This window comes from Coptis chinensis, chromosome 8 (genome assembly GCF_015680905.1).
Source record: "Coptis chinensis isolate HL-2020 chromosome 8, ASM1568090v1, whole genome shotgun sequence".
NCBI lineage: Eukaryota > Viridiplantae > Streptophyta > Magnoliopsida > Ranunculales > Ranunculaceae > Coptis > Coptis chinensis.
This window is the reverse complement of record NC_141463.1, coordinates 74,931,522-74,959,153: the sequence shown is the minus strand read 5'-3', so window position 1 is coordinate 74,959,153 and position 27,632 is coordinate 74,931,522. Positions and strand designations below refer to the sequence as shown.

Here is a 27,632-nt window from a genome sequence, read left to right as displayed (position 1 = left end):
CCAGAGGTCAGATTAATGATAAAACACTTAGATTTGATATGATGCTGCTACACCTATTATAAAAAAATTATGTTGTGGTTTCAAATTGTCAAGGGCGCGGTATTTAAACGCCTAGATTTGAATATATGATGATAACGGCCCACGACTACTGCCACTCATTGTGGGCAGACCTATTATTGTCGGTCTACCAGGGAATACAACCACTTGAACAAGGCCAAAAAGATTGAAATCCCAAGTCTAATCAACTTTTTTCTTCTTGTATTTAGCATACAAGTTAACTAGAAAGTACGATGAAGTGGGATTAGATCATTAGACATGCTTTTATGTTTTAGGGGTTACGTGCATATGTGTACACTCTGGCCGTATTGGAATCTTGAACCTTTGAGACACATGACGTGGGACAAGGACCATCACATTTTCTGTTAAAACGGTCTACTTTCGGGTTCTCTAGCTTCTTCATTTTAATCACCTAACACTTGCTCACCCTCACGAATAAAATGCTCACCCCTGGAAAATGGCCTGAAAAAACTGTTGAAAAACTCATTACAGCCTCAAGTTTGGTTGTTTTCACATTCTTGGATATCTTAGACATTTTCCTCTGCTTTTTTTACAGGAAAATAGATGCATTCTTGGAAGGAAACACCACTCCATGTTATTGTAACAGGAGGGGACAAAATGGAAAAGGAGGAGAGGAACAACCTTCAGAGACATTGTATGAGAGGAAGAACATTTTCAGGGAGTTGGGTTTTTTTGGAAATGGCAATACAACAAAGAGAGAGACTTGTATAGAGAAATGTAGTTTAAAGAAGGTGAAGAGAAGATGGTCTGATTGTAGCTGTGAGTCATGTGTTTCTTGGCAACAACAAACTGGGGAGTACAAGCTCCATGTCGTAGTAAAGGAACCTTCAAAAGGTACATATAAGTTCTATTTGAATTTTGCTATACAATAGTGATTAAATCTGAGCTTAGAATGCTATAGTGTAAAATAGAAATAAAACTTTTCATGAAAAAAATTGTGCTCAATCCATTGGCCCAAAGTTCCTATATGCATGCCTTAAGGAAGAAACCAAACTAGAAGAAACCAAACTAGCTATTGTTCTAATCAACATAAAGCACCTCTCAACCTCAACCATTTCACAACATTTGAGTTTGGGAAGTTTTTCTTTTCGCTGGGTTGCTTTGGAGGGTGTTGATTAGCATCAGAAGTTGTTGGTGCTATTCTCAATCAGAGATTTGACTTCCATTAAATTAGTCCTAAGACAGTTGGAGTCATGTATGAAGACACTATTTGATTACACACTTTAGTACATTATGTGGTTTGTCGGAATACAAGCACTAGAAGTTTTATGATACGTTTTATTATATTTGTTTCAGCAGTGGCTAATCAGGACGCGAAGGGGAAGGAAGTTGAAAATGTAATTTTTTTACATGGATTCGGAGCATCATCCTCATTTTGGGTAGAATCTGTTTTCCCTAATCTCTCTGAAAGTGGAAACCAAAATTACAGGATATTTGCAGTGGATCTCTTAGGTTTTGGTAAGAGTCCCAAGCCTTGGGATTGTTTATACACATTGAAGGATCACATGGAAATGGTTGAGCAATCCGTGATCGACAAGTACAGTTTGAACTCTTTTCACTTGGTTGCTCACTCCATGGGCTGTATAATTGCATCGGCTTTAGCTTCTAAGTACTTGAAAGCTGTCACATCTATCACTTTGGTATCGCCAGTGAGTATCTAAAACCAATTCAAAAGCATGTTTGCTTAGTTTCTGCGATGTTCCTTCTATGGTATGAATGGACCCCTTTCTGATCGACTCTGACGGAGTCAGCTAACATAGCAAGTTCCAAATCATCTAAAACATTTCTAACTTACATGCAATTTGCTTCTCTTAATGCATTTATTCAGTTATTAGAATTTAAAGTTATCCGGTCGGTCATAGTGAATTTCATGTTTCTGTAAGTTTTGGCTTCATTACTCTGCATCACTTTTTGGAGTGTCTTCCCAGCTTTGTATATCATTTTTAAATGCAGTTGTATGTGAAGCTTACTAGTGTACATGTATAATGGATATCTCTGTGCAGCCTTATTTCCGTTCACCAAAGGTGGAAGCAAGTTTAACTGCACTGAACACAGTGGCTGACAGGAGGTTATGGCCACCATTGTTGTTTGGGTCCTCAGTAATGTCATGGTATGAGCATGTCGGTAGAAGTATCTGCTTCATTGTTTGCAGAAACCATCAGAGATGGGAATGGATTCTCAAGCTATTCAGTCGAAGAAGGTTAAAGTGCAACACTGAATTTCTTTTTTGCCATAACGAAATATCAGAATTTCAGTTGATGAATAATCAAGAAATCCAAATATATGATATGATATATCTTCTTTCAGGGATCTTCATTTCATGATCGTAGACTTTACAAGGCATACGCATCACTCAGCTTGGCACACCATGCATAATGTGATATGTGGAGGCGCAAAGCTCATGGATGAATATTTAGAAGCCATAAAAAGATCCAGGGTGGTGGTCAAAGTTATCCAAGGGGACAAAGATCAGGTGACTCCATTGGAGTGTAGCCGCAATTTGAAACTGAAGATCCCACTTGCAGAGGTTCAGATCATTTCTAATGCTGACCACAGTAGTGTAATCTTTGGTAGAGAGCAGCATTTTACAAGGGATTTAGAACATTTATGGCTCTCTGCAAGCAAAGAAGAATCATTACAAGAGGTTGTACTACTGTAAAACTTTCTTTTCTTCTGTTCTATGTAGATAGGCGGCGTTTTTTTCCTTCTGTACAAGAACACTTAACAACAACAAAAAGAAAATGGATGTTTGTTTCTGCAAATTGGACGTACGGTAGCCTGTTTTCTTTTCTGGGTTTTAATGTAATGTGTTTACACGAATGTGCAAAAATATGTCGCAAGTAGTCACCCTGTTGTTTCAAAATGTTGCACTCTGAAGTGCAGATGAAACATCAATATTAATGCAGATTCAAAGATTAAAGATGCTAACGCAGAGTGGAGATTGGGGAGGAACTGAAGCATTATGAACTAGTACATATATACAACCTGCAGCCAAGCTGAAGACCTGAAGCTGGTGTTGTTTATATATATATATACATACACACTCTCCCATACCATGTTGCCATGGTTTATACACATAAAATAATTTTATTACGTAGTGGTTGCTAGAGGCCTTGAACTAAGGAAGGAGGAAGGGTTAGGGGAAACCTCCACTGCTCCTTCCAGCATCTGTGTGATTTTTCTCATTGTTGGTCTTAATGACGGCTCCTCCTGAATGCACCAAATTGCTACCATCACTAGCTTCTCTAGCCTATTAACATCATCCATAGCCTCCTCATCATCTTCCACTAACACATCCAATCTTGCTTGCAGATAGCAATCGTAAGCCCATTCTGTCAGTATCACTTTGTTTTCCCCTCTTAACTCTGGCACTACACTTCTCCGACAACAATTGTCTCCAGCAACAAGAAACCAAAGCTATAAACATCCACCTTCACTGTGATAGCCACGTTCCTGAACCAACCATTCGGGACCAAGATACCCTCTGGTCCCCCTGATACCTGTGTTGGTTTGACTTTGATCAGATTTCCAAAGCTTTGCTAGACCAAAGTTTGAAATCCTTGCAGTGAAATGCTCGTCTAAAAGTATGTTCTGAGGTTTAATGTCACAATGGATAATTGGGTTATTGCATTCTTCCATGTAAATATGTCAGCCCACTTGCAATTCCACATGCAAGGTCGATTCTTTTGGACCACTGTGGTCTTGAACTTTCAAATGGCTTTTGGACCACTGTGGTCTTGAACTTTCAAATGGAAACTTCGCTAATGAGCCATTGTTTACAAACTCTTTAACTGCAATGGGGAGTTCCCACAGAGTGCATAGACATATCACCAAAAGAACGAGAAGGTCCCCCCACCACAAAAAAAAGCAGCGACTTAGTGAGGTTCCGATGAGAATGATCTTTTTTACCTTTCCGTACTTTGATCATAGCTCACTCAAGCAAGCGTCTCTGCACCAGTCTGCTTCATTCACTGATTCGTAGCGTTCATAGTCATGCAGTGGCCAATCAGTGTTGGACATTTCTTTCATGTCAAATAGAGATACTCCTTGTGATCTTTCATTACAACTTTGTGGAATAAAGTCTTGTTTACATCCATTTCACATGTTATCAGGGTCCAAGTAGGTGTACCCTGGTGGACATTCACAACTGGGTCTTTGGTTCTGATCAATAGCTATTATATCCACAGGCACCACTGCCTGAATACTCTTAATGCGCAAGCAGATAGTTGAAAGCTCGAACCACACCGCGGGCCAGGACTTGGACCACGTTCCATTGGTGGTTTTTAGGTAGATATGTTGTCTCCATACTCCATCGTAATCAATTGTTGCTCTCTGGTGAAAATTTGCACTTGGGACTGTGTTTGCTGTTGGTGTAAGAATTAATGATCTTCCATTGGTTTGACGTTGTCAGTTGGGAAAATCATATATTGTATACAGCACAAGATTACCATCAGTTTGTAGTCCAAGCTGAAACCTTCCGCTGGAGTAACTGGTTTGTCTGACAAGACACAAGCCTGTTAGGACCTGGGCACACCCGCCAGGCCTGGGCCTCCGCGCCAATGGGATAACTAGTACCGATATTGTCCCCCACTTAACCACCCATTGGGCTTGGGCCATATCTTGGTCATGGGTGTGGGGTTTTATCTTAAAAGGCCTCAGTACTAGTTAGTGAACTTCCCACTTTATCAACCCATGATGAACTCCTTTCTTGTTCAATGTGGGACTATTTCTTTTTTTCGGTCCACACACTCTAACAATCTCCACCTTGGACCGAACTCCAAGGGAGTCCATTCGTTCATCGTCAAGAACTCCAAAGGAGTATCTCCAACTTGAACCGAACTCCAAGGGAGTTCCTTCATCGTCAAACACGATCCAATGCCAGAGCTCTGGTGTGTCTGGGCCTCTGAGGGAGGGGGCTTTTTCTCAACCCCAGAGCCTACTCCACCTAGAACATCATTCCATGTTGTTAGATCCAACTCGAGTTACACCCTCCGAATCTCTACAACATCCAAGGGGCACCAATCTTGATTATGCGGGCACACTTCGTTAAGCAACTCCACCTGAGTTGCGGCCTTCACTGGCGCTCCGACTTGAATGATTTTTGTCTCTGATTCTGCATGATCAATGCCTTTGTCCCTGCCGAACCATCGGCTCTGATACCAGTTGTTAGGACCTGGGCACACCCCCCAGGCCAATTGTTGGGTTGTGGAACCGTCGAGCGAATGAAGCTCCAGTATCTCACCAGCAAGCTTTAGAGTTCTAAAACTTTTCGGAATTTCGATGATTTGTCGATATTTCGGCCCCAAGCCCATATTTATCACCTTTTTTCTATGTGTACCTATATAAAGGAAATATATTAGGGTTTTGAGATAACTTTTTGAGAGATTCATTTCTTGGGTATTGTGGGAGCTCTATTGAGCTAGGGTTTGAGTGAGGCCTCTTGTTCTTGATTATTGATATCTCTTGTAAACTCTCCAATCTTTGCTATAAAGGAAAATTGGCTCTTGTGTGGATGTAGGTAACATTTACCGAACCACCTAAATCTTTGTGTCTCTTTACATATTTACTTCCTTATTTATTGTTTGTTTGCTATGGGTGATGATAAATTAGTGGTTTTGCTTGTTTGAGTTTGTTGTGATAACTACCAAAGTCTTGGGTGGGTGATTTCCTTGGTGTGAGCTCCAAGTTGAAATCATTTGGGATAGAAAGTAACTAGATTGAGGTGTGACTTTCTAGTGAAATCTCCCAACAAGTGGTATCAGAGCTACAGTTGAATCATTGGAACAAGGTGTGTGAGGAAAGTTTCCATCTTTAGCAGAGAAGGCTAGGTGTTTGAAAAAATTCCTCTGAGAGAGTCTCCACCGTTGTTTTGGTTCGATGGAAGTCATGACAACCAAAAAGAAAGCAAAGATAGAGAAGTTTGACGAACAAACTTCGCTATTGGAAGATGCAAATCGAGGACGTACTCTATCAAAAGGATTTGATGGAAACATTGATAAGTGAGAAGCCCGATGAGATTCCGCAAGGCAAATGGGATTTGCAAGATAGAAAGCCATTGGCCACAATCCGATTGAGTCTCTCGAAGTCGGTAGCTTTCAATATTAAAACCGAGAAGACGGCGAAGTCTCTTATGGAGGCACTTACTACGATGTATGAACAACCCTCGGCCGCGAACAAAGTCTATTTGATCACCAAGCTATTTAGTATGAGAATGTCGGAGGGGACCTCCTTCAAGGATCACCTAAATGAATTCAATCAAACTAAGGACCAATTGGAGTCGGTTGAGATTACATTTAGTGATGAGGTGCTAGCTTTGGCGATACTTGGACAATTGCCTCCAAGTTGGAAAGCAACTATGGCGGCTATTAGTGGCTCTGCGGGAATGACCAAGTTGAAGTTTGAGCACGTTGTTAGTTTGGTACTAACCGAGGAAATTCGGAGACAGGATTGTCCTTCATCTTCGGGGTCAACTTAATGGTCGGCATTGAGCACTGAAAGTAGGGGAAGAAATTCAAACAGGAGTCGTAGTAAGAAAAAGTGGAGGGGGAGATCGAAATCTCAAGCCCCCCGATTGCAAAGCGTTGAACACAATCCTCGAGACATAAGTGAAGTTGTATGTTACAATTGTGGTAAGCATGGCCACTATAGTAACAATTGCCCGACACCAAGAAACAACAACAACATTAATAAGAACAAGAAAAAGAATCAAGAAGCTAATGTTGTTGAGATGGTAGATGATGCTTTGATATGTTCGATGGAGCACAAGAAAGAGTCTTAGGTACTTGATTCCGGCACATCTTTCCATGCTACCTCACATCGAGAGTTCCTTGAGAACTACACCGAAGGTGACCTTAGAACGGTCTTTCTCGGTGATGACCAACCTTGTGACATTGTCGGAAAGGGTGATGTGCATGTCAAGATGAATGGCTCGTCATGGTTATTGAGGGACATCAGACACGTTCCGGATTTAAGGAAGAATTTGATTTCTGTGGGGCAATTGGCAAGTGAAGGATTTGTTACAGTCTTCACCGGTGATACTTGGAAGGTCTCGAAAGGTTCAATGGTTGTTGCAAATGGTAAGAAAGATGGTACTCTCTACATGACTGCACATGGTTGTGAGTCGATTGCTGTGGCACATGGCAAAGAGGATCCGAATGTTTGGCACCGCAAACTTGGTCACATGAGTGAGAAAGGAATGAAAATCCTTCACTCTTACGGTAAACTCCCAAAGTTATTCTGATCAACCTGAAATTGACTTCGTGAGAACTGTGTATTTGGAAAGCAGAAGCGGGTGAGTTTTCAGAGAATGGATCAGACTCCGAAAGCTAGAAGGCTTGAGTTGATTCATACAGAGCTAGGTGTATCGCACACACTAGCGCTTACTTGCGGTTTTAGGCGAAAGTGTTAGCACAAAGCCGAGCTTTACGATCAATAGAGGACCATCAGTACCTTTGGATTTTAAGATTCCAGAGGAAGTGTGGAGCGGGAAGGATGTGAACTTTTCCCATTTAAAGGTGTTTGGTTGTGTGTCCTATGTTCACATTAGTGACCAAGCTAGAAGCAAGCTTGATGCTAAGTCACTAAAGTGCACCTTCATCGGCTATGGCGGTGATGATTTTGGGTATCGCTTTTGGGATGATCAAAATCGGAAAATCATTCGTAGTAGAGATGTTGTGTTTAATGAGAAGGTGATGTACAAGGACAGAGATGAAGCACAAACCAAGGAATCGGGTACAGAGAGCGGCACAGAGTATGTTGAGTTGGAAGACTTCGATGTAAGTCGTGGTATAGTGGGAGCCCCACAAATCGAGGGATGACATTAGTAGTGACTCAGAGAATAATGAGGATACTACACCACCGAGTCCATCTCCACCTCGTGCCCCAAGGAAGACATCCAGGCCACATGTACCGAGTACGAGATATCCACCCTCCACCTATGTGAATTACTTGCTACTTACATCATGGTGGGCGAGCCTCAATGCTATGATGAAGCATTGAGGCGAGTGATGCAAGCAAGTGGGAGCTTGCTATGCAAGATGAGATGAAGTCCCTCATCTCTAATGGCACGTGGGGAGTTAGCCAAACTACCCATGGGTAAGAAGGCTCTACGAACAAATGGGTGTTTAGAGTCAAAGAAGAACATGATGGTTCCCGAGATACAAAGCGAGGCTAGTAGTCAAGGGTTTTCGCCAGAAAGCGGGCATTGACTTCCGCGAGAGATATTCTCCCGATGAAACCCCGAATACCATTCGGGTGGTGTTGAGTATTGTTGCAGCGGAAGATTTGTATCTTGGCGGTTGGATGTTAAAACTGCCTTCCTCCATGGTGACCTAGTTGAGGAAATTTACATGCAGCAACCAGATGGTTTCATCAAGAAGGGTAAAGAGAATATGGTATGCAGGCTTAGAAAGAGCTTGTATGGTTTGAAACAAGCCCCTAGGTAGTGGTACAGAAAGTTTGATAACTTCATGCAAGGAAACGGCTACTATAAGTGCAACGCTGACCATTGTTGCTACTTCAAGAGGTTCGACTCCAGCTACGTCATCCTGTTGCTATATGTTGATGATATGTTAGTAACGAGTTATGATATGTTAGAAATTGGGAGATTGAAAGAGAAGTTAGCAAGTGAGTTCTCTATGAAGGACTTGGGTGCAGCGAAACAGATTCTAGGGATGAGGATCAAAAGAGATAGGCAGAAAGGTATTCTAGAGTTGTCTCAGGCTGAGTATATTGAGAAGGTATTGAAGAGGTTCAACATGGGTAGTGCGAAACCAGTTTGCACACCTTTGGCAATCCACTTCAAGTTGTCCAAGGAACACTCTCCCAAGACTGTTGAGGAAAGAAACTTCATGGCTAAGGTACCATACACCTCTGCCATTGGAAGTCTTATGTATGCCATGGTTTGCACGCGTCCGGATATAGCCCAAGCAATGGGAGCTGTCAGTAGATTTATGTCTAATCCTGGCAAGCAACATTGGGAAGCCGTGAAGTGGATATTGAGATATCTGAGAGGTACTATAGAGAAATGCCTATGTTATGGAAGGGGTGTTGTGAACCTGCAAGGGTATGTGGATGCCGATTTTGCAGGAGAAGTAGATCGTAGAAGAAGCACTACTGGTTATGTTCTTTACAAAGGTGCTGCTTTACTGATGAGTTGGATTTCTCAATTACAGAAGATTGTTGCTTTGTCTACCACAGAAGCAGAGTATGTGGCCGTTACATAGGCAAGCAAAGAGATGATCTGGTTACAGGGATTGATGGAAGAGCTTGGGATGAAGCAAGAGAGAAGTGTGTTACATAATGACAGTTAGAGTGCTATACATCTTGCTAAGAATTCCGCCTTTCATTCTAGGACCAAGCACATTGGTCTCCGATATCATTTTATCTGATCTCTGTTGGAGGATGAGGTTTTGGCACTTGAGAAGATCCAAGGGAGTGAGAATCCGGCGGATATGTTGACCAAGACCGTGCCTACTGAGAAGTTGAAGTTGTGTTCAATTTCGGTGGGTCTTCTTGCTTGAAGACCATGATGGATGAGCCGAGTGTTTCATTAGTAAATTGGATTTGGATTGAGTTGTTACAATTGAGATGTGATGTGCATGTAGAATCTCGAAGGTTCCAAGTGGGAGATTGTTGGGCTGTGGAACCGTCAAGCGAATGAAGCTCCGATATCTCACCAGCAAGCTTTAGAGTTCTAAAACTTTTCGGAATTTCAATGATTTGTCGATATTTCGGCCCCACACTACTACAGAAAAGTGCATAGATAGCATGCCAAAAACACTATCAATTTCATTTGATAGCGTTTACAAAACGTTATTAAAGGCTATGCTATCCTTTTATTAATAGCATTTTTCTGAACAACGCAATGTATTTGATAACATTTTGTTGTAAACACTATTCTTTTAATTGCGTTTGTTTTTGGCGCTGTGAATATATCTATAGCGTTTTCATATAAGTGCTATAAATATGATAGCGCTTTATCTTAGCGCAATGAAAATTTCGATAGCGTTTTCTTATAAGTGCTATAAATATGATAGCGCTTTAGTTTAGCGCAATAAAAATTTTGATAGCATTTTTATATAAGCGCTATGAATTTCAATAGTGTTTTATTTTAGCGCAATGAAAATTCAATTGCGTTTTCTTTAGGCGCTATCCCTATTTCCATAACTTTTTTTTTTCATTATAAATTTTAGAGACCTATGAACCTGTGCAAATATACATTTTCAGTGGCGCTGAATTATTGTTGTAACCAACTGTGCAAATACACTTTAAAATCTAATACATGGTAAACAAAATTAACTTCATTCATTAATAGCTAAAATATAGTATTCAATTCCACTGTACAAGGACAAAACAACAAAAAATGTGATAGTATTCAATTCTGTACAAGGACAAAAAAAACAAAAAGTGTGATTCAAGTTTTCACAAAAGTTTCTTTTCGGTAAGGAAAAGAAAATGCTACTGATCGGCTTACTTCAAGGTGGTGATCAGTAAATATTATGTGCTTTGAAGGCCATGCAATTGCGCTCCCTTTAGCATCTCCCACTATTTGCAATTCAGAATTTTCTCTCCAAACACATGGTTCTGCGTTCACAACTTCCTCTACCCAAACTTTGGATGCATTATCTCCAAGAGGTACACCATGTACCAGTTTAAAAGGATCGTCACTCTCCCAACGTCCTTTAGCAACTAATTCATGTGGAGCCGCCCAATTCAACAATTTGCATTGTCGTCCATGTGGCTACATTTCCAAAACAAAAGAATAGTCTTAGGCACATATTACATTACACCATTATACATTAAACCTCTAGATGGGACTTGCCTTATGAAGTTTAACTAATTTCAATATACAAACCATAAGTTAACATCAAATATGACAAACTCTTGCATAAAGAAATATTTTACCTATAGAAGAGTGGTTGAAGGAGTAGTTTGTAAACCCTGATCATTACTCCCTATGCCTTGACCCTACCCAAACAAAAAGAAAATCAGTATAATAACAAAGGGTTAAGTATAATAACTCCTTATGTCCTCTCATGTTTCAAGTTTTGCATGTGGGTGGAGATAATCATATGGTTGCAAACCTGCTTGTGGATTATTGCAGAGAGTTCAACTGAAGCAAAGGTTAGGGATATATATATATTTACCTGTGGAAGAGTAGATGGAGGATTACTTTGTATTCCATGATGCCTCCCTATGTCTTGACCCTACAAATTAAAAAATATATCCATAAGCGAGCAGCCTTTTGAAGTGCACAATGAGTTTGCTGATCAGACCCATACACAACCAACTTGCATATATTCTCCCTACCAATCTTCTTAAGCATTCGATCTCTAGCTAGCCGCCGTTAATTCGCACAAAATGGCCTCACAAGCATGAACGAATTAACATTGCCAAGGAAACAGTAGATAGTACACAAAATGAACAAATTAAGATTGCACCACGTACCTCTCGTGTTTGGGTTATACTCCCATCTGCAGGAACGATTGGGGCTTTCTGGATTTTATTAAAACACAAGTACTTCATCAATGTTAAATGAAATATGGAGAATAGTGAACTAAATAATGCAATACATCATGCAATGGCCAACAAGGGAACTAACTAACCTGGGGTTTCCATCCAAACTCATCAGGGCAACGGAAAGTAGCTTCATTTACTGCCTATTACTCTAATGCAAACCTTGTTGCACCACTATTAACTCCAAAGTGAACCTGAAGAAAATATATAAGAGAAATGGAAAGTAGTAGTACAAGAATGGAATACAAAATAATTTCAAACTAAGCTCTATGTTCCGAAACGTAGTCAATAGGTCATCAATAATATCCAATCTATTAATCATCCTACACTAGAATAATACTACTTCCTAAAATCTACTTGCAAAAGAATATTCCAACCGAAACCACATGCTAAGAAATAACTAAAGAAACAAACATACCCAAATAACCCGCTCTGAATTCAATGGATCAGAGTCTGTACTGGTCACAGTTGATTAAGTTAGCGCTCATTAAGTATGGAGTAGGATCATTGGAGAGATTTAGGAGAAGGCTAGCTAGACCTAACAGAAGTCGGACCTGATGAGAGTTGGGCAACCAACAAAGAAGATTGAAAGATCGAAGCGTTGGAAATTGTCTTAGGACTGTATGAAGGTCAAGAGAATGAGCAGAAGAAGTTAATTAGATACAACTTAATAGACGTGGAGGGAGGAGTGATCGGGAATGAGAGAAAGATCCAGCCAGAGGAAACGCAAGCCAGAACAGAAGAAACACAAGACACAGTGAATAAAGTCGCGGGTTTGAAGGACCAGGGAGTACGAACTCGAGAAACATTACATCCAGGAAACAAGAACATTACTGGAAACGCAGAGAGAGAGCAACAACCACCAACAAATAAGAGCTCTTGGGCTGATGATATCGGGCAAAAGCCGGGGAAGATAGTTCGAACTACAAGTGCAAGTGAAGAACAAGCATTAGAAGCCCAGCGTAAACTATCGGATCGAAGGAGGAGAAGGTGGAGGGAAGAACACAAACACATGATTATACCGGACTTCGGCAATGCCCCCAAACAAGCAACGGTCTTGCCGACATGCGAAGCCGTTAAGCTAACGCCGTTTTCTTCTTTGGGGTAGAGTTCATCTTTAGCTACCGTTCTTTTAGGTGTAGTTCCGTCAAGGGAGTAAACTCCTCTCTAGCGAGTTCTAGTTTGTCACCGGTGTGTTAGTATAGTTGTGTTACCGGTGTTGTTGCTGCTAGCGGCGAGTTAGTAGCCGTTAGCCAGTGTGAGTAGTCTGTTAGTCATTTATGACGTCTTATGCGTAGGAAGTCTTTGTGCAAGAAGCTGCTGTAAAAGCTCTCTCCTTGCTAGTTAGTGGTTGATGAATTCTTGCCGGGTAGCTCTGCCTACGCCTAGTCGATATTCTTCTATCCGGTTGTGTAGTTAGCTCCTAGGTGCGCCTTTGAGTTGTCAGAGAGTTGGCTGCTAAGCGTTGAATCTAATGGAGTGTAGCGAAAGAGCTCTCCCCAAAGAGAGTCCCGGAATGTAACAACTTAAGTGATTGTGCATGGTTGCTTCGTTCTGAAGGAGTTGCTGCAAGTGTTTTCTTCTTGCCAGCTGCTAGTGATTGAGTTCCTCAATGGTTAGCTCCACTATGCCTACTCTCAGCTGACGAAGACATTGGAGACTAATCAGACTTTAGATGATCTAGAGGCATGCTCTCAAAGTCTGTATACTCGTATTTAGGACTTTGAGGCCCCGAAGATCGACTTTCTACAATGATCCAAATTCCCGGGAGGAGGAGGTGGCGAAGGCCGAACAACGACTATTCCAAATAATTATGGTTTTTAGTGGAGGCTAGCCGGAAGGTTTCGAGGCAAGGGCTTCACTAGAAGCGAAAGCGGGGCTTCTCATCGAAGAATTGATGATCTTCACATCGCTAGAGCTGAACGGATGAGTCTAAATACAGCCTTATGTTTCGCAAAAATGAGTCCCTACTTGTACTCTATGTAATTGACCGACCGCTTGAAAGGCGTTAACTCAATCCCTTTCTTTTTAGGCTTACTCCGTCTTGCCCTCCCTCCTCACGAAGTTTCCCAGAAACCCGAGGGTCCGAGTCAATCCCACTACTAATTTGATTGCTCGTCAGAAATCCCACTCCCGAAATAGGTGGGTTTGCTATGGAGAGGCAATCTGATGGGTAGAAGTGATTAGCCGCAAGGCAGTAGGGAAGGAGAACTTGGAATATATCAAGCTAACAATGGTGGATGGGCAAGCAACAGTCCATATCAAGTCCAATCAATTTGACAATATTAAGAAGAAATATGAGAAGTTGGTAGTTGGAAGTTGGAAGTTTCATCGAGAAGAAACCAGGTTTGGTTGAAGAAGGATCAGGATCATGGCAAGCAAAGGAAAGGGCAGAACGAACACAAGATGCGAGATAAGAGAAAGGCTCATTGGAGGTACAGGTAATGAGAGTGAAGGATGGCAGTCACCTATACGGAGACACATGGTGAGGGCGAGACCTGAACACAAGATTTTGAATGTGGAATGCGCACAAAATAACACTGGAATTGCGAATGTGGACTGTGAGCGAGATGGGCGCATGCCTATCCATCAAGGCATAACAATAGGTGCGAGCATACTTGAATCCTCTGATGAAGATGATACTAAATAGGCAACATCTGCTGCTAGTACAAGTGGGAAGGAAGGGGTTAGATCCAACTCAGAGACAGAATTGCGGGTAAGTAAAGATAAACAAGTTATTAACCCAAGAACTATAAATTAAAGGATTGGCGCACACCCTTACAACATAGCATACTTATAAGCGCACCCCCTTGAAGTCTCTGCTGAAAATGATCGTGAACGAGCAGTATTTGCTCCTGGTACAAGTGGGAAAGGAGTGGTGAGGGCCACGCCTAATAACCTTAAATGAGTAATATGGCCTCTTTGGAACATTAGAGTCTTTGGGTATGAGATACCTTAAGGCAAGCAAAGAAACGGAGGAAGAGCATACAAGACATGCAAGCAGAACTTGTTTTTCTTTCCTTAATACATGTGTATAGGGAAAACATAACAAGAGCAGAGGCACTGGCCACAAATGTACCTACTATGAGCTTCATTGATATTATACCTAGTTCATAATTTCACCAACACCTTAAGAACACTAACTCTAATCTTACAGCCCTAGTGCATCATAATGACCTTTTTAACTCGATAAAATATCACGCCATACCAAGTAACCCACAAATTACCCATGCTTGCAAAAATAAATATTTTACCTGTGGAGTAGTTTGTATCCCCTGATCACCACTACCTATGCCTTGACCCTAACCAGAAAAATAGAACCATTAGTTAGTTGTTAGTCTACTAATTAAAATCTGCAGTACTTTTCTTTAAAGATTCTAAAAAAAAATACCTGTTAAAGTGAAGTAATTGGAGCACTAGTTGACTGTATCACTTGCTCGGTCACAACTTTTTGACTTTCACCCTACATAGATATATTAAGATTGTCAAGTCAAGTACACTACCGAGACAACAAATATCAAATCAGTTATTGTATTTGTACATCAGTCACTTGCCTTTTGAGTATTCACAACATCAAGTAAGTTTCTTATAAGTTCACTTTGAGTATTCACCGAATTGGCCATTTGAACCAAATCCTTCTTGACCGTTAGTACCTCCTCTTGAAGTTGAGTGACCATTTGTTTGTCCTGTGACACCACACCTAATTTTGAAGGAGTTACTCCAGCTCCTTTACCTCTCACACGACTATAACGATCAGGTCCAAGTACTTGTGAAAGGGCATCATTTTGTATGGAGTGGTTAAAAGAATCTGATGCTACTGAATCTCTAATTTCTTTCATCTTTTTCTACACCAATCACATTTGATACGTTAATATATAGAATTTAGCAAAGCTCAACAAATAGGTATCATTGATATATATTATGGCTATAATTCTAGTTAGAAAATTTAACTATTCTTACCATTCGTTCTGCAACGATATTATTTGATGGTTCGCCACTTTTCTTAGTGTGTCCTTTGCACCAAACATCAACTCTAGTTTTACAGGAAGGATTTGGACTCTCCTTTTGCTACATGATAAGAATTTCCACAATCAAGATACATACACAAAAACAAAGTTGCGCAAATATGATAGTTAATTACCATTTGGTATTCTAGGCGTGCATAGCCTTGTCGACTACATGTGTGAGGGAGTTCTTGATTTTCCCTCATTTCTTGAAACTTTTGGCTCTTCAGCTGCAGTACAAAAGAGTTAAATAACATATTTCAAACTATGAGGATATTCAAAGTATCACCAAAGTCACTCACAATGAACTTTCTCCTTGACATTTGCTTAAGAAACATCTCCCATTCTGGTAAATCACAGTCTGTTGGCTTGAGACATGCAATGTCCTTCTTCTTTTTTCTATAAATTCTTATCTTTCCCCTCAATCTTGATTTATGCGCCTGCCACAACCTTCCAATTTGTTGGAGGGCATAAGTTCTGCGCCCTTCATCTAAGATAAATTTTTGCTACAAGAAATAAGAAATAGTACATAAAATGTTTTGACAATAACTATATATATTTACTGAAAAGCAAAGTAAAAAAATAAACAAAAACACTTGTGCCTACCAAAACTGATTGCCAATACAGATCTTTGTACCCTTTTCTGATTGCCCTCCAATCACTATAAGTTAGTGGCACCATCTCAGATGCAATACTTCCCAAATAAGAAGAAAACTTGTCTGAATTTTCTCCTACAGGCTGCCCAATCGCATTGAAGGTCACCGTTAACTTACATCCACTATCAGTTGCCATTACCTTGGATCTACAAAGACCTCTTGGTGTCTTGCTTGATTGGTGAGATTCTTTGGTAGAAGGATCATCCTCATCACTTTCAGATTCTTCATCCGAGTCGATAGCAGCATCCTCATCACTAGAATCTCCTTCACTCTCTTCTTCAATCAGTGGTCCCTTTGACTTGGCTCGGTTGGCAATACCCTTACTTCCATCCTCGTCGCTACAATAATCTTCATCACTTGAGTCATGAGAAGAATCCATTTTTGTCCTAGATCTTTTTTCAACTTTTTTGAAACTCTTTTTTAAATGAAAACAAAAGATTATAGTAAGGTATAAACAACGCTTAACAAAAGAAACACGAATAGCTAACATATATAAACAAAAATATTAAGCAAAACATATTTAAACAACACCTTAGACTTTGTAGAACCCCCCTCCTTTGTTGATTTGTGAGATTCATTTGAAGTAGGGTTCTTTCTACTGCCATGAGAATAAGAATTTGGGATTATTTCGTCGTCTTCACTGAAATCATGGGCATCTTCTTCCGCACTAAAGTCCCCATCAGTGGGATCAACGTCGTTAGTATCTCGGCTTGCCATTTTACTCATCTTAGATCGTTTAGTTGCTCCTTTTACACTATGTGATTGTAATTAATATAATATAAGTGTTAACATAAAACACACTTAGATCAAATTAAAGTGCAACATCGAGGATTGGGAGTGAATTGGGATTGGGAATGCTTGTGTGTGTGTGCTGCATTGGGGGATGCTTGTGTGGGTGTTGAATACTTCTATGTGTGCACTAATATGCGTTTTATAAAAGGACATGTGTCTTTACCTTATTATTCTTCTTAGAATTAGACTTCTCTGATACACATGATTTTTTCTTTGACAAGTGGAAGTCATTGGCTTGAGAGGTTAGTGGGCTACCATCATTTCTGTCTGATATGCGTATCCCACTATTTGAGGAATTCCTAAGAACAGCTACAATAACTCTTTTTTCCTTCAGTTTCCTTTTCTTAGCTTGTTTTGAACTCACAACAACATACCAACAAAAATTATGTTAAATGAGAAACCTGTGTATATACAAACATGATCAACAAAAAAATCTTACCTCCGCTTTCGACATTTGGTTTGAAGTGTCCTAAGTCCTAACTTCCTTGTCAAAATCCTGAAGTGACAACGATGACGCATAATGTGGCAGGAAACATCAGGACACAAATCTGATATGAACAAACAACCCAAGTGCCAAAAACATATCACAACACATATTAATAGGAACAAACAACCGATACTCATGCTAATACGCACAAACAACCCAAGTTCCAAACAAACCAAATACTGATATTAATAGAAAAAACAACCATAACTCATAACCAGAAATATTAATCCAAAAAATATTTTACTAATTTGCCGAAAGTACATGCGCTACACATAGTCCCCCTCACAGTCCTTTCTAACATAGCTACCGTCTTCATCAGCAATGTTCTTGTCAATTCTCGAAACATCTAATGGTACTGAGAATATATCCACATTCTCCTCATACATATTCAAGTCATGACGGCCTCTTGGCGGCGCTTGTAATACAACATACCAATTCGAATCGCTGCTGTCCCTTGAATAAAACACTTGTTTCGCTTGTGATGCTAAAATGAATGGTTCTTTTTCGAGTTGGCGTTGTCCTTGATGGAGGTTAACCAAAGTAAATCCATCTTCCACCTTGACACCATTTCCTACATTTGCCCAATCACAGTAAAAAAGAGGGACTTGGAAGCCAATGTAGTCGAGCAAAATTATATCTTTGATGACCCCATAGTAAGAAACATTGTTCATGACTTGGTTTCTGTCCTTTGAACTAGATCTACACATGGTTGTTGACTCAAGTGAAACACCACTATTTTGGTTGGACTTCTCAGCACTTTTCTTGTGGTAGCGTTGACCTTTGACAATAAAAGAAGAATACGACATTGCAAGCTTTCTCGGTCCATTAGCAATCCACCTTAATGTCTGTGAGATATTTTCACTAGTGTCGTCTACAATCTGCCCAAATTCATGCATAAATATCATATGATTATTATCTATGTATATATGTAAAAAGGGTAACAAAAAAACACACAAAAGTCACAATTGAACCTTCTCACGTAGCCATTTAGAAAAATTCTCTACATGTCTCTTCCACAACAAATTTCTATTTCTTGAGAGTTGTTTGTTTTTCTTCCGTAACTCATCCATGTGCATCCTAAACAAAAAAAAAATGGAAAAAGGTAAGGTGCATCATTTCAAAACTCTAAATTTCAATAATTATTACCATACTCACTCAAAATATGGCTCGACTCATACCGTATTGAACAAAGACATATAGATGGGCAGCATGCAACCTTTCTTCACTTAATCTAATCAAGACTCCTTTAGAATTTGGCCTTCCATCAAGTATTGCATCGCTTGCAAAACCATCATTTTTACTTCACCGATTAGTTATCTCAACGGTCTGTTTCATAAATTCACTACAAAATCTCATGCCCTCTTCTGCAAGATAGCACTTTGCAATGGAACCCTCAGGCCTTGCAAAGTTTCTGACAAATCCTTTCAAATCTTTCATGTATCTAAAGACAAGAAATAACATTAATAGTAAATAAGAAACAAGTATTGGAATATAATCATTAAAGTTTTATAAATGAGTTTCAATTCACCTTTTGAACGCATACATCCAACGCAAATGAACTGGTCCACCAAGCTGCGCTTCTCGTGCTAAATGAATTGTTAAGTGAATCATAATATCAAAGAAGGATGGAGGAAAAAACCTTTCTAACATGCACAAAGTCTCTGCAACGTCTCCCTCAAGCTTTTTTAGTCTCTCCGTATTAACGACTTTTTTGCATAATTCATTGTAAAAGGCACACAAGTGAAAAATTGCAGTCCTTGGTCCTTTAGGAAGAAGTCCCCTTAATGCAACAGCCAACAATTGTTGCATTAAAACATGAAAATCATGGGACTTAAGACCTGAAATCTTAAACTCATCCCCTGAAATAACCCTCCCGATATTTGAGCTATAGCCATAAGGGAGCTTTAAATCTTGTAATCTCTTGCAAAAGATCCTTTTTTCAGCTTTTGATAGAGTGTGTGGTGCCGGTGGAAGATAAATTCTCTTGCCACGAACTTCTGGATGCAATTCATGCCTAATTCCCAATTCTTGCAAATCTTGACGAGACTTAAGATGGTCCTTTGATTTGTTCTTCACATTAAATAATGTGGCAATAATGCTTTCACACAAATTTTTCTCTTGGTGCATTACGTCTACATTGTGACGCAAAGGATTATGCTGAAAAATCCAAAAATGATTATTATTGCTCAAAAAAAATAAAGTTGGCTTACTTAGGCTATCCAAGAGGGTGGAGGACCATTGAGTATGGAAACAATGCCCTAAATGCCTATTTATAGTGGCTACAATGGGGGGGCAGGCAGTACTTTCTAGACTTTCAACACTAGCATGTATGGTATGTAGTGATAGAGTTCTTATAGACATCTTAGTGCATAGAGATTGGTCAACATAGGCTTCTAAATAATTACTTTCAAATATATATAGATATAGAAAGTGTAAAACATTACCTCCCAATAAGGCAAGTCAAAAAATATTGACCTCTTCTTCCACATTAGAACCGGTTCTTCCCTCTTCCTCTTCTTTGTTTCGCCTACATCTTCTTTTCTTTCTTTTCCAAAGTCATTTTCTATTTTGTCCACCACAACCTTAATTTCTAAACCAGACATAACTTTAGGTTTCTCCCGATACTCGTTCGATCTTTCCATTGAACCATCTTTTTTTCTTCCGGAATGAGTGATTTGGCGGGAGAAAGCACCTATGATCCATATAAACTGTTTTCCCGCTAAAAGGCAGCCACATTGAATTTGTATTAACACCACAAGTAGGGCATGCATTTTTACCCTTTGTCGTGCAACCGGCTAAGTTCCCAAGGGCGGGAAAATCATTCACAGTCCACATTAGTACTGCCTTTAGGTCGAAGGTGGTCTTAGTAAATGCATCGTAAACCTCCACTCCCTTATTCCACAACTCCATTAAATCATCTATAAGGGGTTTCAAATATACATCAATTTCATTTCCAGGTTGCTTTTTTCCAGGAATCAATAATGCTAGCATCAAATGTTCCTTTCTCATGCATAGCCATGGCGGAGATTGTAATACATAATAACATGGCCGGGCCAACAACTATGTGTTGAACTAAGATTACTAAATGGGTTAACTCCATCAGCAGCAAGACCAAGTCTAAGGTTGCGTGGTTCTGCAGAGAACAATGGCCACTTCTCGTCGACCTTTTGCCATGCCTCAGAATCTACCGGGTGTCGCATGTTACCATCTGTACTCTTATTGTTGTGATGCCACCTTAACTGTTCAGCTAACTTTGGAAATTGAAACATTCTTTTAAACCTTGGTATTATAGGAAAATATCTTAACACCTTTGCGGGAACACCTTCCTTAATCTCATTGGTCTTCTCATCCACGAACCATCGCGAAGATTTGCATTTTGGACACTTATCAATTTTCTCATCCGTAAAAAGACAACAATCATTAACACATGCGTGTATCCTTTTCTCTTCGAGCTGAAACTCCTTGATTAAAGAGTCTGCTGAGTACGAGGAGTCAGGAATGGTGTTCCCTGCTGGTAACATATCTTGTAATACCCTTAGAAGCCCATCAAAAAAAATTATCCGAAACACCATACATAACTTTAAGCTTATACAAGACAACTGTTGCCGCCAACTTTGTGTATTTGGTGCAACGGATATAGAGGGAGTTCAGCATTTTCAGATAAGACTTCAAACTCAGCACCCATTCTCTCTTCAATAATCTCTGGTTCAAAAGCATTCTCATGCTCAAATGCAATTTCACGTAATTCACATGTCTCTGTAGTTTCTATACCAGATTGCATTGAATCCAGTGATTCCCCGTGCCAGAACCAAGCCTTATATGTCAAATCCATACCTTTTATTACCAAGTGTTCGATGACCTTATCATCATTTCCACGATGAAAGTTCTGACATACTTTGCAAGGACATCTCAGGTTCGTTTCTCCTGTTCTTTTTTTCGCGAGTTCAACAAACGTCTCAACCGCTCTTCTATACTCTACTGTATTTCTATTAAAGATAAAAACAAAAAATAACTAAATTCACCAAAATGTGAGGTAAACATACATCAAATTTTCTAAAAGCAATATAGGGAGTTCATTTTAGAACCTCTTCCAATGGACCCAAGCTTTATCCATCATTATGCTACCACTTACTAACTTCAAACCTGATTTGACAAAACCAAAAAAATTAAGTCGTTCTACGTACCACATATCTACATTTAAACCCTCAATTTAAGTTTTCCTTAATTCTTTAGCTTACACATACAGAAGCACGCTAAACTATATTGTTGAAACTAGAAGCCATCATCACAACCATCAATGATCACCACTTGAACCAGCAACAATTAAACCATAGATTAAGTAAACATAACCACCAATAGTTACAACCAAAATAAAAGAAAGCTACAATCAAAAAGTGAAATTTAGTAACTGTAATACCCATTCACATAGACCATAGTTATTGGTAGTAGCGACAAGCAATAAACATGCATACATAAATATAAAAAAAAAAAAAAAAAACTAGCTTAACTAATGATGCCTGTTCAACACGTTCTCTAATTACTAATGATTTTGGCTTAAAATTACAGAACCCCGGCCAATTCATAATTCACTAATTACAAACGATTCAGCATAACATACAAACACACCCTAATTCATAATTAATTAAAAATATCAAAAATACGAACGAGAAACAAACACCACACTTCATAATTCACTAAAGAGATACAATACACGAAAAAATTATCGTCAATACATGAAATAAGTGCTTAAATATATTTTTTTCCTTTGACAAACCAAGAAAACTACAACATCAAGCAACCTCAATTGTTTGCTCGGTACAAAGTACGAAGGAGTAGAACATAAGATTTTCTCATTCTAATGATAAAAGAATATGATTCAAGTTATCTTGTAGAAAAATATAGTAATAAAACATTAAAATCACTTGTTGACCAAACGGCATACGAAAAACGCAATGTTCATCTCATGGTGATTGTTACTTCTAAGTTTTGACTAATCGGGTGTGGAGTTAATAATTTGAAAGAGGAACTTGCAGTCCAATTAAAATGTGGAGCAAATATAACTAAACCTTAGCATATGCAGACCACTAAGCAAATTAGAAGGTAAATGGTACTTACAGATGAATAGCCAGAAATGCAACAATCTGGATGTCGAAGTAAAGCTAATGTGGTCTCTGCAACAAAAATAGAACATAGCATAAGAGTATTATTGTGGAAGACACTATGGTAGAATCACGCTTTAACTTAAGAAACTTATCAAGGTGGAAATAAATAACAAATCACATCATTTGTTAGTTAAAGTCTTGCACTGATATAATTGTGATCTATGGCAATAATTACTATCCTTTAAAAAGTTCGATCAAATAAGAAAGAGCTATCTAATATGTAATGAACTAGAGAAAAAGAGACTAGTTCACAGGTTGCTAAATATTCTGAACAATCTACTCAGTGTGATGAGTCAAAACTCTTTATACCTCTCTATAACACTTGCTGCAGGTTGGAGTAATTTATTAACAGCCTACTGTTATGCTCTTCTATATCTCTAGACTTTTTTTCTTCCCAAATACACAAAAACGTGAAAATGAAAATGGCCTTAGCAAAGGACACACCAGCAAGCTACATGAACAAATTGTCCCATATATTTTAAAACAAACATTGAAAATTAAGAAGCAGAAAAGGGTATGAAAAGTAGACATGGCATTGAGAAACCTGTTGGGGAATGAAATTGTGTTGTTGGAAACATAATCACTCTAATACATGCAGACAGGACGATTATGATGCTTATTAAGACAAAAATAGGAGTTGGTGGTGCACATGTACTGGATATGGGATCACATCCAAATTGATAGTGTAATGATCATTAACCAAGCCAGCCATTTGCTACCATAAATACATTGCACTTAATCCAACTACAACAATAATGATTATCACCAAACATTGAAGTGTAAATTCACATGTTCACTATGGTTTTCCTATATACGAATGTTCACAAAGAATGAACTATTCACCATTCATTACTTACACGGTTGGAGATAACGAATATCTTAACTAGTGGATATCGGAACTACATTACTCAGATTGTAGTATCAAATTATAATTTCTGATTGGAATCTATACACTATAATGAATGCTAAAGGAGAATACAAAGCATTATCGGTCATCCTATCATCTCAATATACCTGATGGTTCTCGTCTTTCAAGTGTGACAGCAGTTTCTGCCTCAATTGTCTCTTCTCCTCGTGGCTTATTCCTCTGCAATAAATGTTCCAAAAAAAGACTTATGAATTTCAATGTAAAAGTAACTTTATATGTACAGTCCTAAGTAAGTAATAAGAAGTCTAAGTTAACCTTTTTCAATGTTCAAATATCAGAATGTTCAAGCTAACCATTAAGCTGGAAAAGTATGTTCAAATATATGATATGGTAAGGCAGATGATATTAAGATAGCAACTTAATCCAGATTCCAAGACTTCCTCTAGTGCAGCAAGGAAATATCATCTCACGTCATAAAATCAAGTGTGCGCTCAGATTAAGCAAGGAATTTAGTGTAACAGTTCTAAGAGATGCTCACCTATCACAAGTTCACATTACGAACATATTGAGTAAATTCATCTTTACATTTCTACTTCGCAATGCAAACAAGTTCACACTACGAACATATTGAGTAAAAAAGCTAAATCTACTTTATTTTTTTCAAACTCAGCATAAAAATCAAACAACTCTTGCTCTGTAAAGGAGTCTATATCATCACAATCCACATAAACAAGCCAATGATTCTTATCGCCAAGTTTAGGGGGAGCTTGTAGTTCCTCATCCAGCAAAGATCCAAAAAATTTAACCTCTAGAGGATTCCAAGCATAATCAAACTCGTTGAAGTGATGGTTACCAAGGATTATGATATTATTTATTTTAGGAGTGCTAGTTTCATCAGGAGAAGGTGCTGATGAAGAGTAAGGTGCAACAGCAGAGTGACGACCAACATTGGTGGTTATGAGAATGGAAGAGAGAAATGATGTTGTTGATCTCATTCTCATGATTGAAGACCAACTGGCAAAATACTGACTTTTGGCGGATGTTATTAATGAGAGGATTGACGTGGCTGAAAAAATTGGAATTTTTTATCATTGCAGCAGCCATTGCTTAGAGTTATCGGAGACCAGAAAAAGAGAACAAAGGTTTTGCAATAAAGAAAGAAAAAAACAATTGAAGTAAAATTGCAATAAAGATAAAATACTTAAGGCTTTCATTTATATCAAACACATATTTTATCAACCATGACTAACCTCTACTAATAGACACAAAATGACCATATTTGTGGCTGGTCTTATAAATCCTTGTACATCATAAATTGTCATCGTTTTTCGTGAGTTGGAAATATGAGATATTTAATGAGACTCCATAAAGAAGTGGTTTGGACGTTTAGATTCTAGTGAATGCATTCTCTTTCTTTGACTCTTTGAGATTTCAATGAACCTCATAGAGAGTAACTTCTTATCTTAATTTATATATGACAGAAACTCAATGACTGTTCATTGATCAAAAATCATCTAGGGACAACCTGATTTGGTTCCATATGCCACTACTTATTCTTCATCTTTTACAAAGTTGTTTTAAACTTCACGTAAATGTCCACTTAAACATATAATCGCACAAGAAAAATTACTGAACCGTAAATCGTCTATGATCAACAATTTCAATTTGACTGAATGAGCACAAACACATCAGAATGAGGCCATGAGCTCACGAGGGCTAAACACTAAATTAGGCTTAAGGCCTAGGCAACACACTTCAAGGCCTAACCCAAAGTATGAGTGAAACTTGCCCAAAAATTGGTTGCCCAATTTTGACTCGTTTCCAGTTTTAGCTTTGCAGACAAAGAAGCAAAAACCACATCAGGTTCTGCCTCTTCAGAGATTTGGATCTCAATTTTGAGTATGTCTCCATTATCTACTCAGAAATATGGTGTTCCCATTTACGGTGCTGCATGGGTTCCAACAAATTTACTCCACAACCAAAAACAAGAAGAAGAAGAAGAAGAAGAAGATAACTTACTTGCAGAATATGATTATAACCTAGAAAAGGCGATGCCTTCACTGCAAAACATTCAAAGAACCTTCAAAAAATTCAAAAGAATTTACTTTTCTTGTTAAAAATAAGGAGAGGAAAGATTTTTGATGGGTCGGTGGTGGTAGATATGGTGGTGGGATGATTGGAGGTGGTCGCACGGTTTTGGACATGGTGGTGAGGTGATTGGAGGTGGTGGAAATAGGGTTTGGATTAGAGAGAATGGTGGTGGTGGTTTTCTTTGGGTGTTTTATTAAATTTGGAAAGAGGGAAAATAAAATAAAAATAAAAATAAATAAAAATAAATAAATAAATAAAAAACCCCCCGAGCTTGAATTTGGGATTTTCGTTTGAGCGGCTTAAAGTTGGGTGTGTTGAAGTCAAACACTGACCCGTCTGCAATAGCAAATGTCCAAAAACGCAATCAATTTTATAGCTCTTTTCCGTTAAACGCAATTGTAAGTTGTCCCAGCTAGAAAGACTCATTGCACTAAACTAGCAAACGCTATCTCCAAAAATTTCATTGCGTTTTTTTATAAGTGTTATTGAATAAATGCTATCTATGTGCATTTTTGTAGTAGTGCCAAGCCCATATTTCTCACCTTTTTTCTATGTGTACCTATATAAAGGAAATAGATTAGGGTTTTGAGATAACTTTTTGAGAGATTCATTTCTTGGGTATTGTGGGAGCTCTATTGAGCTAGGGTTTGAGTGAGGCCTCTTGTTCTTGATTCTTGATATCTCTTGTAAACTCTCCAATCTTTGCTATAAAGGAAACTTGGCTCTTGTGTGGATGTAGGTAACATTTACCGAACCACCTAAATCTTTGTGTCTCTTTGCATATTTACTTCCTTATTTATTGTTTGCTTGCTATGGGTGATGATAAATTAGTGGCTTTGCTTGTTTGAGTTTGTTGTGATAACTACCAAAGTCTTGGGTGGGTGATTTCCTTAGTGTGAGCTCCAAGTTGAAATCATTTGGGATAGAAAGTAACTAGATTGAGGTGTGACTTTCTAGTGAAATCTCCCAACAAAGCCTGCTACCTTCATCCAATATCTGTGTGGGCAGTATGGTGTCAGTTGGTACATCAAAGCTCCCCCATATATTGACCGAACTTTGGCTTTGAAGTACAAATTAAAGTTACCAGTATCGAGCATGGATTCATACGCGCTATGCTTTTGTGTTGAGCTCTCCATATATATTTCTTGTCCTTCATGGTCATGAAGTATAAGCTGGCCAGAAGTAGTAAGCTCAACTTTTGATCCCCTTTGCACCAGATTATCTCAGTTTGCTAACCATACTAAGGTCTTTTCAGGGATGTTGCTGAACCAGATGGAAAAGCAAGAAACCCCTTGTACCAATTGGCTGGAATCCGAAGGCAAAGTCACCTGAAGCTGAAGTCCATGAAGAGCTCTCCTCGAAAGCAGAAAGAAATGAGCCGAGACTGACATTATAAGTTTGAGCAATGATGGGAAGTACTAGAAGAAAAAAGGGAATCAAGAAGAAAAGTGGACGAGGAGAGCATAAGCCATTAGGGAGTTAGTGCATAAAATCTTAAAGCACTGAATATCCAATGGACAAAAAAATTAGAATCTAGGAGCGAGAAAGTTTAGTAATGACAAACTTGAAAGTATATATAAATCTTCTAACAAGAGGAACAAATGAGGATTTTCAAAGTAACTGAGTTCCATATCATGCTATAGAGCTGATAACCTGTTGAGAGGTGAGAGCTTAACAATAATAGCAATGGTGTAAACACTCTATTTATTGAATGCTATAAATACAAACTAGTGAAGTAAAACTAACGCCACTAAATCAGGAACTACTAAAGCCACTCCTCAATGCATGACCATAACAATAGCAACTACTTAGACTCGGTCAATAACTAAACAAACTCAAGAGGCAACTCAACGGACATAAGTTTGGCACATGCTTAAGTGCATCACTACTACAAAAAGGCACATAGATAGCTTTTATTTAATAGCATTTATAAAAAAAATGCTATAAAAACTTTAGAGATAGTTTTTATTCATTCCG

General features: G+C 38.8%; 2 protein-coding genes, 3 long non-coding RNA genes and 1 pseudogene across 6 annotated transcripts; 1 reads left to right on the top strand and 5 right to left on the bottom strand.

The window, feature by feature from the left end:
* The first annotated feature begins 448 nt into the window (after nucleotides 1-448).
* On the top strand, nucleotides 449-2,835 carry LOC147483032 (alpha/beta-Hydrolases superfamily protein). 2 transcript variants are annotated; one of them, XM_086580109.1, is made up of 4 exons: nucleotides 449-912; nucleotides 1,378-1,727; nucleotides 2,082-2,278; nucleotides 2,386-2,835. In XM_086580109.1, exons 1-4 carry the CDS (start codon nucleotides 498-500, stop codon nucleotides 2,735-2,737), a joined length of 1,314 nt encoding a protein of 437 aa, XP_086436235.1. In that variant the 5' UTR covers nucleotides 449-497; the 3' UTR covers nucleotides 2,738-2,835. The 2 variants fall into 2 exon arrangements, with proteins under 2 accessions (XP_086436235.1, XP_086436234.1); XM_086580108.1 differs by having other exon boundaries at nucleotides 1,375-1,727.
* A 149-nt stretch (nucleotides 2,836-2,984) lies between these two features.
* Nucleotides 2,985-27,286, bottom strand: LOC147483027 (uncharacterized; annotated as a pseudogene).
* Nucleotides 11,538-14,885, bottom strand: LOC147483031 (uncharacterized). The gene is made up of 3 exons (XR_015205748.1): nucleotides 14,850-14,885; nucleotides 11,685-11,789; nucleotides 11,538-11,574 (listed from the first exon to the last, which is right to left on the bottom strand). It is a non-coding gene; the product is annotated as an uncharacterized LOC147483031 (long non-coding RNA).
* On the bottom strand, nucleotides 14,990-16,950 carry LOC147483030 (uncharacterized). Its single transcript, XM_086576200.1, has 7 exons — nucleotides 16,787-16,950; nucleotides 16,206-16,670; nucleotides 15,902-16,105; nucleotides 15,737-15,829; nucleotides 15,556-15,663; nucleotides 15,150-15,440; nucleotides 14,990-15,058 (listed from the first exon to the last, which is right to left on the bottom strand). Exons 2-7 carry the CDS (start codon nucleotides 16,632-16,634, stop codon nucleotides 14,990-14,992), a joined length of 1,194 nt encoding a protein of 397 aa, XP_086432326.1. The 5' UTR covers nucleotides 16,635-16,670; nucleotides 16,787-16,950.
* Nucleotides 17,696-18,616, bottom strand: LOC147483029 (uncharacterized). The gene is made up of 2 exons (XR_015205746.1): nucleotides 18,506-18,616; nucleotides 17,696-18,412 (listed from the first exon to the last, which is right to left on the bottom strand). It is a non-coding gene; the product is annotated as an uncharacterized LOC147483029 (long non-coding RNA).
* On the bottom strand, nucleotides 21,289-22,708 carry LOC147483028 (uncharacterized). The gene is made up of 3 exons (XR_015205747.1): nucleotides 22,650-22,708; nucleotides 21,620-21,677; nucleotides 21,289-21,520 (listed from the first exon to the last, which is right to left on the bottom strand). It is a non-coding gene; the product is annotated as an uncharacterized LOC147483028 (long non-coding RNA).
* Nucleotides 27,287-27,632: the final 346 nt, after the last annotated feature.

What these genes read in the sequence shown, in the direction of transcription:
- LOC147483032 (XM_086580108.1), top strand. Translation starts at nt 498, where the DNA reads ATGCTCACCCCTGGAAAATGGCCTGAAAAAACTGTTGAAAAACTCATT. An exon ending in AGTAAAGGAACCTTCAAAAG is followed by an intron (nt 913 to 1,374) that starts GTACATATAAGT and finishes TATTTGTTTCAG; the next exon opens with CAGTGGCTAATCAGGACGCG. An exon ending in CTATCACTTTGGTATCGCCA is followed by an intron (nt 1,728 to 2,081) that starts GTGAGTATCTAA and finishes ATCTCTGTGCAG; the next exon opens with CCTTATTTCCGTTCACCAAA.
- LOC147483030 (XM_086576200.1), bottom strand. Translation starts at nt 16,634, where the DNA reads ATGGATTCTTCTCATGACTCAAGTGATGAAGATTATTGTAGCGACGAG. An exon ending in CACGCCTAGAATACCAAATG is followed by an intron (nt 15,664 to 15,736) that starts GTAATTAACTAT and finishes CTTATCATGTAG; the next exon opens with CAAAAGGAGAGTCCAAATCC. An exon ending in ATGTTGTGAATACTCAAAAG is followed by an intron (nt 15,059 to 15,149) that starts GCAAGTGACTGA and finishes ATATCTATGTAG; the next exon opens with GGTGAAAGTCAAAAAGTTGT.